General features: G+C 36.9%; 1 protein-coding gene across 1 annotated transcript in view; it reads left to right on the top strand.

Annotated features, from left to right (window-relative positions):
- The window catches only part of LOC114655924 (contactin-associated protein-like 5), a 557429-nt gene extending 543873 nt beyond the window's left edge, over nucleotides 1–13556 (top strand). The window contains exon 24 of the mRNA XM_028807237.2: nucleotides 12058–13556. Coding sequence (XP_028663070.2) covers nucleotides 12058–12248 — 191 coding nt within the window. The 3' untranslated portion in view covers nucleotides 12249–13556. The remainder of the gene's footprint in view (nucleotides 1–12057) is intronic.
- Nucleotides 13557–13842: the final 286 nt, after the last annotated feature.

Raw genomic sequence — 13842 nt, 5'->3', positions numbered from 1 at the left:
CTACTGTCACCGTAATTTGACCCTTCACTATTCCGCATTTCACCCTTTTATCTTCATCATCAACATTTTTTTTATACTCCTTGGATTAATGTCTTTACTGCTCTACACATTCATCAAATGTACTAGGGACTCTGATTATTACAAATCTTTGAATTTTATACTGTGCTGGGGGTTCATGGCACTAAAGTCTGTATACAACTAAACTGAAAATATTACTTCCTGGGCCATTACTCTATTATTGGACAAAGTGAATTTTGTATTCTCTCAGATTACTTGAACTGCACAACTTTCATCAGGGCATTTTTTTACCTGTAAAGGTATGTTCCTTTATTATTTATCGTTGTAGTTTTTTTCCTTTAATAAAAATAATAAAAACATGTAAGCAACCATCCATCAATCTTTTTTTTTCATTATAGAGCAAAAACCATGACAAAACAAGTCCCAAGAGTGTTAACTACTACTTCACATTGAAATTCTATATTATTAATAATTAATAATATTAATTAGTTAGTTGCCTCTAGTTCTCAGCTACTCAGTCAAACACCTTGGAACACTTATTACAAGGTTTCTGTTGTGAAAAACCAGCCCGGACACCAACACAAACAGACACTGGAAGTCCTGAATCACACACGTTTATTTTATAAAGTCCCGCACACAACATAGTGCCCCTGCACCAAACACCCTTCCAAAGTCTGGGCCTCTTTCTGGTCCTTCTTCCACCGCCTCTACTCCTCTCCTCCGAGCTTTGTCTTCTTCCTCCCGACTCTGGCTCATGACTGGAGGAAGGCGGCCTCTTTTATATCCACCCAGATGTGCCCCAGGTGCCCTCTAACAATCTTCCTGCGGCACTTCCTGGTGTGGCGGAAGTGCTGCATGAGCACCTGGAAGCACTCTGGTATTCCTTCCGGCAGCACTTCCGGGTGTGATGGAAGTGCTGCCATCCAGGGCTCCTCAATCCTCCGGGCACCCCCTTGTGGTGGCCACAGGCCCCATTAGGGTTGAGCTTCCATGCTTGTTTCCTGTGGCCCCCATACAGACCAGGGCGGCTGCCCTCTCATGGCCCAGGGGAGGTATAATCCCTCTCCCGGTCCTTCCAGGCGTCCCGGCTGGGCATAAGCCCCCAGCCGACTGCCACACTGTCATTGATGGTGATTGTGTGTTATAAAACAGAGGAAGAAAATAAATATTCTTTTTGAAAACCTAAAATAGCATTCCTAAACCTAGTTATTAAACATTTTACACCCATATGGTTATCTATACTAATAAAAGGCAAAGCCCTCACTGACTGACTGACTCACTCACTCACTGACTCACTCATCACTAATTCTCCAACTTCCCGTGTAGGTAGAAGGCTGAAATTTGGCAGGCTCATTCCTTACAGCTTACTTACAAAAGTTAGGCAGGTTTCATTTCGAAATTCAAAGCGTAATGGTCATAACTGGAACATATTTTTTGTCCATACACTGTAATGGAGGAGGCGGAGTCACGTATCGCGTCATCACGCCTCCTACGTAATCACGTGAACTAAAAACAAGGAAGACATTTACAGCACGAGTCACACGCGGGAACGAAGGTAAATGACGTTAATTTTTGACTGTCTTTTAATACTGTGTAAGCATACATATTAACACATGTGCAATTAAACGTGTGCATTTACGGGGTGATTTCTCAGGCTTAAAAGCTCACCTTTTATCAAACGTGGGAAGAAAGGTAACTGACGTTGTTCACTGTCTTTTAATACTGTGTAACCATACATATTAACACATGTCCAATTAAACGTGTGCATTTACGGGGTGATTTCTCAGGCTTAAAAGCTCGCCTTTTACTAAAAAGGTAAATGCAAAACTATTTTCAATCAGTTTATTGAAACGCTCCCGTTAAGGATTGCAATAACATATTCGCGAGATAAAAGAACGAAGTAGGGGGAAATGGAGGAACAGCCGCAAACAGCGAAGAGCAAAAAATTAATTAAACAATTGAGAACGGAGCGAGTTAAGCATGCAAGCATGTTCATAAGGGAAACAAAGCACGGTGTAAAACGTAAGTTTAAATTAAGTTTACAGAAACGCTCCCGCTGCGGATTGCAATAACATATTCGCGAGATAAAAGTTTCATGAGAAGACACGAGGTATAAACGAACCACACGCCGTGGCGCAACGTTAGGGGCAACAGTTTCAACCATTCTATGATCTGCTTCTCGCAACTGAAAGACGGCACATGGCGGATGTTAGCCGACTTGCTCACCACAACGTTAAGGGCTTCAACTATGGCGCTGACGCCACATCTCAGTGCCAACACTTTGCAGACTCTACTTAAAAGACACGCCCTCCTCACTGGACAGTTAAAAACACCAATCAAACTAACAATGACATCAAGTATTACCCAATCAAAAGTAGGAAAGAAGGCATCTTTATAAAATGCGTGTGGGATGATTTGCATGAGACGCTGCTTTAAAAAAAAAATGATAAAAAAAATACGGGATAAATCCCGTCCAGTATTGATTCAAAACGGGACGCGCAATTTCATTCTCAAACGATTCTGTATTTTAAAGGACGGGTGGCAACCCTACAGTGCCAGGTGACCACCCATACAATCAGATTGTGATTCAGACTAGGAATGCAATGAATGTAATTACCCCGATCTACATACAAGGCGAAAGTCTTGCAACATTCAAAGATGATGGTTTCGGATAAGTACACCATACAACATAAAAGAGCTTATGAAGCCTTGAACCGAAAAAAGCAAGATCTCAGAGATAACTTTACTTCTTAAATGTTAATGTTTTACTGTTTAATAATTTATACGCTTCTTATATGTTGTTCAAATTCTTTTATCAAAATACCACTGACAGCGCAATGCACGATAACATGGAGTGAATACACCATACGCATCCGCCCACGGCTGCCCTGCTGTGCGCAGATAGGAGTTGATTCTACAATAAAATAAAATAAACATAAAAAGAGTAAAACAATCATCACCCATAAAGCGTGTATGTGTGTATATATGTGTATATATATATGTTGATATGTGGATGTGTATATGTATATATATATATATATATATATATATATATATATGTAGATAGATAGATAGATAGATAGATAGATAGATAGATAGATAGATAGATAGATAGATAGATAGATAGATAGATAGATAGATAGATAGATAGATACTTTATTAATCCCAATGGGAAATGATATATATATGTGTATATGTATATGTGTTTATATGTGTGTGTGTGTATTTTATATATATAAAACACAGCAACACTCATAACAATGACAACACAATTACATTGACAATCATGTTACGTTATTTTTAAAATGTTTCCTTTTTTTTTCATAACCTCTTTAACACACTACTTCTCCGCTGCGAAGCGCGGGTATTTTGCTAGTAATAAATAATGGAGAAACAGTAATAAAAATAGTGCAGCAAAAAAGATAATTCATTAAAAAGTCTAGTGTACGATATTGTGTTCATAACAATTTCTTATGAAAGCATTGAAAGCATTACAGTTTTTTTGTCCAGTGCCTCCTGTTTTACCAGAACAAGAAAACTCCCACATATGATATACCATTCAACATCTTTTTTTTTTTTATTACATTTTTATTGGCCAGAATAAGACAAAGTAATGTAATATACATTCAAATGCACATAAAGCATGTGTCCAAGTAATAAAACAATAGAATATAATAATATAATAAGCAGAAACAATAATAATGATAAGCACCCACCCTCCAGTGAAACTGCACCCTCTCATCTGCCCTGAAAAGCAACGAACTGAAAGGTTGTTTCTCAAATCAGGAGTCATATAGGAAATGGAGACCTAGGTAACACGTGGTACCTTTTAGCCATATAGACAAAAACAAGAACAGAGGAAGAAAAGGAAAGTGAAATAAACTTGATTTGTGGGCCAACCACTACCCACTCCTTAACTAACTGAGTTTCAATAGTCCAAGTCTGAGTAGTGGAGCTGGGCAAGTGGTTCATCCAGGCAGCTTAAAGTTCTAAATGTAACAGATTATGGAAAAAAAAAATCCCAGATGAGGGGACAGCACAGTTCAGGATGTTTCCAGCATGAAGCTAATGTTCCTTTCAACAGAGTCAATATTATAATCCACTGCTGGAGAGAAAAGAAAGATAAGGAGGAAAAATGCAGTAGCAATGACACATGAGGAGACAGAGGGATATGGTATGAAAGAATTAAAGAGAGAAAGTGATCAACATAGGACCAAAGAGAAGTGTTTTGTCTTGGTAGAGCAGTATATTACTCTACTTTCCCCTTCTGTATTATTAATATGTAGCATTTGTCAGAATGCCTCAAATCTCACAGACTTACCACTGTTTATAATGTATTGTACCATATAACTTCTCCCCACCTTCCCTTCCACATTTATAACCTCAGGCAATTAGGTGTAGTAAAAGACAAGCAGGAGTTAAGTTACAACGTAAATAATGTATTATTGATAATATTCAAAAATAATAACAATATGCAAAGTACATTTGAATATTGGCAACCATACAGCCTGATAAATGCTGATGTGTAGTTTCAGGCGGCAAACAGACTTGTTAGATACTTAAAATGTCTCTAGTTAAGACCTCATTTCTGGTCAGCTTTCTTCAGAACAGGCCACATGCCTATCTCAATATGGCTGCCAAGCTGTGCTCTTCATTGTGTTGTCCTTTTCAGTTCATGGTGTGTGAGATGCTCTTTCATCAGTTGGTAAGAGAGAGAGAGGGAGTGGTAAAGCAAGCAAATTTATAGATTCTCTGTCCAAACTCTACAGCCAATAGGGTGTCATGGTACTTAATGGCTTCTGATACTAGCCAATTCCAAAACAGCCATACTTCAGACCAATGGGGCACAGAATACCTTCACACCTACCCCCAAAACCATTTGTTAAGGTGAAGCTTGCCAGCTAGATAATTGGCCTCCATGCGGGGGTTGACTGAGTCCTGCAGAGAATCACTTGCCAAACTTGTTTGAGGCACTTCCCCCAACCCAGTCGTAATATTACAAAGAGACTTAGTCCTAAATGGGGGAAGTGGTACTTAACCATACAAATAAAGGCATACAAATATTTATCAACTTATATGCAAATTTCACACTACAACAAGATGTCATGGGGTGACAGTCCCAGAACATGTGGAGGAAGGTTCCAAGAGCACAGAGGGAGCAAAGGTAGCATAGAGAATCAGGGGCTAGTGGAGTAGTATATAAATGATGTACAATTTAAAATTGTGTGTGGTGGTGATCAGGATTTTTTCAAGATTTTTTTAATGTTTTAGAAAATGGAATTCCTGCACAATGGTTGGCTTTTAGGGAGATCCCGGAGACAATTAAAAACACATTTGGGAGAGATTTGAGAGATAATAAACAGTGCATATACAAGGCATACTGGTTTGGATTTAGATGAGAGGAATGAGGCAAAAGTGAAAAGGGGATGGGTGGATATGGGGGAGTGTAATGGCACTTCACATGTCCTAAAAACTAACTGTAGCTGAAATAAAAAGAAGGAATTAGGAGGAATTGAATATCTGAACCTAAGAAATTGGAATGTCTACATTCCTCCTAAACTAAAGATATCATGCAGTATGCAAATACCCTATGCAGCCTATTGGGGAAAGGAGATGGGGCAATCTCCAATATTATTAATGTTGTGAAATAACTAAGTGAGACTATGCCACTTCAGAGATATGCCTAAAAGTTTTTTAACTCAGTGCCACACATGAAAGGCATAAGATACAATGGGACCTAATGTGGTGGGCAATGCTTTAATCTTTTAAGAAGTAAATTAGACAGTGGAAAGGGACTAGGAAACAGTGTAATTGATTTCTAATAGAGGCCACATCAGAGGATATGTGGCTAAATTAATCAAATTTCAGATTTGTCTGCGGGTGAATGCCAAGTAATATAATTCTAGGTCTGCAGGAAAGAGACCCCTCCATCTGACCTTGAATGAATCAATGTAGTATGTCTGACTGAGGGATGTTTTCCATTCCACAGAAATGGGGATAACATAGATCTGACCTCAGTCCGATATCTGGGTGGGGGAGGCAGGTGAATCATGTCACTAACAAAATTAAAACAGGGAAGGACAATCATCTTTATAATTGGAAGCCTGGCTTAAAAGGGTAAAGGAAGGTGTAACCAAGGGAAATATAATCTTTACTATCCCTAAAGACATGCAAAAGTTTTGAGGTTAGGTCTTGGAGAGAGGAAGATACATCTAAGCCCAGTTATCGAAACAAATAAGTCCAAGGAATGGAGACAGAGATGGCAAAGGGATGATGTAGAGGATTATGAGGGGAAGAGAAGATTTACTGTAATTAATTTTATAAACAGACAGGGTTTCAAAATTGTTAAAACTATTAAGGACATGCAATAGTTACCTAAAAAGAATAATACATCATATGCATGCAAGGAGATCTTATGAGAAGAATTATTAATATAAATTAGGGAAATGTTTTTGGAGGAGTGAATAGCAACAACAAGAGGTTCAAGAGAGAGGTTGAATAAAAGTGGGAATAGGGGGCATCCATTTCTGGTTCTTTTGTTAGTACGAAAGTGTGTGTGTGTGTGTGTGTGGGGGGGGGGGTAATTCAAATTAGTAATTAGGAATAAAGACAGAGAAGAGTACATGGTTTTAGTCATATTAATAAAACAAGGGCCAAAGTCCATTATTTCTACCACCCTCTAGAGAAGTGGCTAGATCATTCTGACAAATGCCTTCTCCACTTTCATGTTTTGTCCAGAAAATTACACCCTCATGATAATGACTAAATCAATAGGTGTCTTCAGCAGAAATGATCTGATGGATTTAAAATTGTGTATAACACATGAACCGACCCTTGGGGTTCTCCCCCAATGGGATACATGGGGTCAAAATTTCTCTTTTTCACAAAACTTTGGAAAAATTGGGATTGGTAATATGAGCATGTGGAGTGTCATTTTATGCTATTTCAAGGTTGCTGATCATGTATGATTATATTTTTGATAGCTGATTCTATACTGGAGGTCCTAGCCCTCTCAAGTATCACACCCTGAAGGTTAAAACTGGTAAATTTCAAGCATAAGCATGTGGAGTTTGTGTGGTGTGTTAGACTATTTTAAGGTCAGCTATTATGAATATGATGTTATTTTTGATTCTTTACTAAGGATCTAGCCCTCTATGGAGCACTGTCAGAGGCTGGAAAATTACAAATTTCTGTTACAATCAAGGACTTTTGTATTTTAAACATTTAAGATGAAACCCACATTTTAATATTTCAAATATATGATGCAGCTACTCTTGTTGTATGTACTCCTCACCTCAAGTAAATCATTACAATTCTTATGAACATCCCGAATTAGGGCAGCTTAGACTAATTCACATTTTTTCCTTAATTATAATTAAAATTGTCAGATACTTTGCTGTCTTTTCATAAATGATGCCTGTTTATGAAAACTTGGCCACTTCAGGAAATTAACCTAAGATTGATCCATTGATATATTATGTTAATTTTTACAAAATTAGTCTGTCACCATGTGATGTACTATTGTTCTAGTAGGTGCTGTTCAGTATGTTCCTTGACATTTTGGCTATAACAATCTTATTTTCCCTTAGATACTTAAACCCCTATTTTTATAATTAGTTGTTTCTGGACTGATGACCAAATGATTCCCTACAGATAACACTTTTAAAAAGCAGATGGCATCAGTCACTACATTAGTCAATAATGAATGTAGGCTTGTGTAGTAATGCTGAATGTTTAAACTTGAATTTTGTGTTAGTGACTAAAAACAAGCAGACTTTTACTTAACTTCATATGAGCTTATGTAGTACAAAATTACAATAAAAATAACTGATGGTGACATAAAACACATCAAATCCTCACTATTAAACTGTTATTTTATCTATGTTGTTGAATCTTACATATAAACAACTTTGGGTTTTAATAAAGCAGTATATGTTTGAATCTTGAAACTGTAAATTTGTGCTCAGGCACATTTGATATATAGAATATAATATTTTCAGATAAACACAAAAACTCAAAGTAGCATGCTACCAGAACTGCTTTGTCTTTTTTTCTCCACAAAAAAACAACCAATTCATTTTGCTTGCCAGTGAATAACTAAATGTCACAGTGTTTTATGATTTGTTGAACTGAAAAAATGTCACTTGCATTAAAGGTTGGATGATAAAATACTGTAATATCCTGTTTGATAAAATATTTGATATTGCATCATTAAGATGAATGTTGTCATAAGTGACATCAGACATATTACAGATAGGACCAAGGTAATGGATCCAAATAATATTTTTTACAGTTATGTGTGAGAAATCTCCTCTTGTAGCAAGAAAAATGGAAAAGAAAGTATTTTTTCATTAAACATCCTGAAGCTTAATCAAGGTTTATTTTACTTGCTTTCTTACATAATAGGCACACTCATATAGTATAAACATTTTTGGAAGATTTGTCCAAAAAGCAACATTTATTTATGAATACATGTAAAATAATAAAGAATCAAAATCACATTTACTTGATTTTGCTCATTTGTAGTATTCTGTTGGATGTGTATTTGTAATTTCTACTTACAAATTTGACTTTTGCCTCTATTTATCTTCTTGTTGTTGTGTATGTGGATGTTTGGTTTTTCTAAGTTGATTGTTAGGAACAGTTTGCTGTTAACAGGCATTGCACATGCAGCAACTAAAGAAGCAATCAAGATCATTTTATAAAGAAAGGATAGGGAAACTGATCAAGATCATTTTATAAAGAAAGGATAGGGAAACTGAAAAATGAAAAGGTTGTTCACTTATTTTTTTTTATTTCAAAAAGAAGCAAAATCAATTGAATTATTTCAGATTTTTTAACGTTGTCAAGTCAGGCACAAAGAAGAACTGAATTAATAAAACTTAAACATCATTAGAATGGATGCCTTCAAGTACATGATTTCAGTTGTGGAAAAAGCATCTTCTTTAAACATGAACATAAAAACTAGAATTGCAGCAGCAAGTGTGAAGTGGAAAAAACTCTGAAGTTGATAAGCACATAACGACTAATTAACTCAAGATTAAAATTTATGATACACTCAGTTCTGTTGTATCGAAGCAAACACTGATCCCTCAGTAAAAGGCAGGAACATTGGCTGTCCGAAACTGAAATGAGGGTCAATGAAATATTCTAGATAGAAAATAAAATGATATGGAAGAGCCTAGGAATTTTACAAAAGGCCAGAGAGCATAGACTATGATAGTTTAGACGTGTCCTCAGGCAACCAAAGGATCACATCAGAAAGCAGATCCTTTAGCTGAAGCCAGCAGGCAAAATATTGCACAAATTGATAATACTGTATAAAGATGGTTAGAGATAGCAGAGGAGGATATGAATTGGACGAATGTACACACCAGGGAAGCAAAAAAGCCAAAGTAGCCAAACTATTGGAATAAAGGCAAGAAAAAAAAGTGTGAAAATGTTTATTTGATATTTGGACTTCTGGCTTAACACATTATACACTTCATGTCGACATTTTGTCAATTATTACTAAAACATGAAAAACGTTTCTGTTTTAACGATGTGTTTACTGTACATAGATTGTTGTAGACACGGAACACAGATGAAATGCATGTGTTCCAAATAACGATATAGTATTTATAAAAGGTGTCATTTTGCTTGACTTCTCACTCCGAGCAACTGACACTGCAGGTAAACAGACTTGAGCTGAGAAAACTGTGTGGCGATGGGGAGATGTGATAGCAGGCTGCTTGCTGCTTATCGACACATTTACAGAGTTTTTTCGTAGGCTCTGGTAATTCTAGTGTTAAGGACTTTTTTGCTTGCTTTTTAAGGTATGATTTTTGTCTGATGTTTTTTGGTAGATTTTGCTCTTTTCAGATTTTGAGCCTTTGTCTATTTCCTTAATTATTTTTTTCATTCTCCCCACTATTTCCTCAAATATTTTGGGCCTCCAAGCTTATTACACTTATTACACTGTTTACTGTTCTAACTAAGCACTTTACCATTAACATTTGTGTCAATGCCTTCTGCTGCTGGTTTCCCATTACCCCAAATTGGAATAAGCATGTTCAGAAAACAGAAAGATAAATAAATGCAAACCATTAAATCATAATCAGGTATTCAAAGCATCTCTACCCAGAAATGCATATTACATATACATTCCTTTAAAGAGTCACTTGTGTTTTGGTTTCCTTCAGACTGAGTACTATTGCACTTTCACATACGCAGGATATCCCCAGATTATGAATAATGATGAAGTCTAGTGTGTTGAGTAAATTTCCAGGTCAACAGCTAATGTAATTGCTAAGAACTTCCAGCTATGCTTATACATAGAAAAAAGTGGTCAAATTTCCAGGTTCAGTCTAGCAAAATGACCTACAGTGACATTAATGTCCTCTCCCACACTAACGTGAGCCATGCCAACACAGAGAATACCTCGTATTGTCTCCCTCTTCTCTGACAATCTGATAGCAGGGTATTTCCTATCTTGACCCTCACATGTTTTGCTACCCCCTTTACTACCCACCCTACCCCCTTTACTACCCACCATAACACACATCTATGCACTTTTAGACTTCAATGAGCCCCATTTCCCTTCACCTTGCATTTGGACCTTGTTGGTAACAACTATAAATATATAATTTTAGCCCTGCCATTCTTAGAATATTTTATTTAAAAAGTAGGACTACATTTAAAAGTCTCAAGGTGATCATCACACTTCCCTCTTTACTATAATTTTTCATACTAGAGGCCTTCAAATACTGATTAGAAGGTTCTCTTAGGTAGAAAATTAGCGTAAACACATACGCACATAAGCTTCTTGCTAATTTAAACCGAAGTGCTGCTGTTTCATGTGCACTCTTTATGTTAAGAGACTGATGGACTGTTCACTTAGTCATTTTCTTTTTCAATCAGTGTTGGAGTACATTTCAACTACATAGTTGAAAACATCTTCCAAAGAGGACACTAAGTAAAAATGCAATCTCTTATAGAATGTTCAGAGAGTTGATTAAATAAATGTTGAAAGAATACATTACAAAAAGAAATTATCAAATGTTTCAGTGTTTTTCTCGCCAGATGCGTTAAACCAGGTAGACCACAGCCCCACTATGAATAACTGTTTTATAGTCCATCCATTAGCCATCTTACCATTTTAACCAGTCTGTTGTCATTAGGAGGTGGTGCTTATGAACTCTGCAGCACTGAGCTTAAGTTGGATCTGCATTTACATCTGTAATGTGTGTTCTTTTAGATGATTAGGCTTTTTGTACACTGAAAGCCTATCAAAAGGGGCAAAGCCCAGTTGGCTTGATCTGAGGAGTAGAAATCTAAAGTCTAGATGAAATTGTCACAATAGCAGTCCAATGTTAAAAAATCAAGACAGTCTGTCAATGAGCAACAGGGTGCAGAAGTGACTCTTTTATCACATTATTCAGATATTAGAGAAAACAAGCAGTCCCAGGATTGACAAAGTTGTCCTAGATACCCTTTTTCCCTTTCTTTCTCTCAGTAACTAGAATACCCCAAAGAGATCAGGCACTATTGATAAATACAGTTGTGTGTCATCAGCATAGCTGTGGTAGCTCATGTTATGCCTTGAGATAATCTGGCCTAACGGAAGCATGTAAATCGAAAAGAGCAGCAGACCCAGGATACAGCCTTGTGGAACACCATATAGAATATCATGTGTCTTTGAAGTATAATTACCACAACTAACAAAGAATTTTCTACCTGCCAGGTAGGACTCAAACCAATTTAAGACACTACAAGAGAGGTCCACCCATTGACTATGGCGATTTCTAAGAATACTACTACTGAATCATAAATCAGCCGTTTATTTCTAAACCAGAAAATATGTAGCTTTCCCTCTGTGGTTAGATTGTTTTCTTTGAAGTGTGAACATGGTTTTAATTTGGGTATTAGTATATTTAAGACTTTAAGCTTTATACATATTGTGGGCATATTTTTCCATCATGCCCATCATTACCATGGATATTCATCATCTGCAGCTCTTTCTTCCTTTAAAATTACTTACTTTGTTTTCTCTTGTTGCAGGCATTATTATTTTGGTGATTATCATCGTTGTCTGTGTCATGGCAACAACAGCTTGCTTCATCCACCAGTATAGAAGTCACCAGTCTACAAATGTCAAGGAACGTCATGATAGTGGATTCAATCACTGCATGGGCAACAACATTGACCTCCAGAGTGCTGTCAGTGACAGAAGAATGGAGTACTTCATCTGATCCCTGTTTCTTTATTAATTTTCTGTGTGTCTGTCTGCCCCTCGTAACAATCAAAGTCCAGAGAGAAAAGTCTCAGCTTTTCACCCAAATAAGATATTCAGGGATTACCCCTGTTTATTTTCTTTTGGAGGGTATATTTAAAGAGTGGCGGAGCATACCACATGTCCACTGGGTTAATTCTGTTATTAGAGGTGGACAGAGGAAAAACATGCTGGAGAAGTTAGAGTAAATAAAAGTAAAGTGAATCTCAGCTTGGGGCTACAAAGCCTTCACGTTTGTTCAATGGTTCACATACAAATGAATGCATCAAATTGGCACAAATACTGGACTTTATGAGAACCCAGTCTCAATTTGTTATGCTTAAATGAGGAAATACAGTAAAATGTATGATGCAGACAATGGAGGAAGTCTGTTTTGCCATTGGTAACCAACAGTGTTATCCGTTTCTGTGCTTCCACAAGAAGGGCCCCTTCACCCCATTTTAAACCTGCTTTAACCCCTGGATTGGGAAATGTATGCGCAAGCATCACAGCAGATGATATGCAAGGTTTCTTCACGTTGTCATATGGTGTGCTACAGCTTCACCAAACCAAAGCCAACTTTACTGACAAAGCTCTTGGCATGAATCTAATCATGGAGGACATGAATTTGTTTGTTTTCCAAGTGTGTTTCTTGATTTTTGTGAGCCTGTTGTGATTGAATGTTTTTAATTGCTCTGTCACTAACAGAAATGTAAGGCAAGAAGGCAGGCTTCAGAGTTCCATGGCTTGGCGAAAAAGATGTCTGCCTCTGTCTTGCTTCTTAACCACTGAACTTCAGTTCAATTCAATTTATTCTTATTAAGCAGAGTTACACTTAGGAGTCCAGTGCACTCTACAATAATTGCAGAAAAGAACTATGGCTAAAAGACATGAATATTTTCATTTTCCTGCAATAAAACAGTAGCGGGAAGGCAAGTCATCCACAGTTCTCTGTAATTGAATTTGACAGGCTTAACAGCGTTTTATCATTTTTTTTATGTAGAGTTATGAGGAAGTAAAATGAGAACCAGTCTCAGTAATGTCCATTCATTAGTCACCATCACATCATTCTGTAGTCATCTTTAAAAGGTAATTGGTTTGTATAGGCATTTTCTACATATTCTTTTCTTTTAATTATTTTATATTTATGTAACCTCAAGTCTGCTAAAGTAAGCCAAGGCATAAAAGGCTGACTAGAATAAGTATAAAACTGAGGAAACCTAGTAAATTAATTTGCAAATAGTGTTATAGAAAGTAACAGAAGAAAGTAATAGGTAAGTAATGTATACGATTCAAGCTCCTGGGTGATATTTAGGGCCTGCAAAGCTCAGAGCTTATAGGGTCTAGATTGTTGCACATTGATATTATAACCAATCCCTTATTCTGATGCTTATTTGAGTTTACAATTTGACTCTTTGTTTACCTGGACCTGATGGGTAGTGTGACCAAGTGGCTGAAGCTGCCGGACTATAAATTCCATGACTTATAGGTCAGTCCCCACCACTGACTCACTTGACCTGTACTTATTACTTTCTTCTAGGCCAGGGGTTGGCAACCTACAGCATGATTTTCAG

Source organism: Erpetoichthys calabaricus, chromosome 8 (genome assembly GCF_900747795.2).
Source record: "Erpetoichthys calabaricus chromosome 8, fErpCal1.3, whole genome shotgun sequence".
Classification (NCBI taxonomy): Eukaryota; Metazoa; Chordata; class Cladistia; order Polypteriformes; family Polypteridae; genus Erpetoichthys; species Erpetoichthys calabaricus.
The sequence above is the reverse complement of the archived record's forward strand: the minus strand, read 5'-3'. Positions and strand labels throughout refer to the sequence as shown.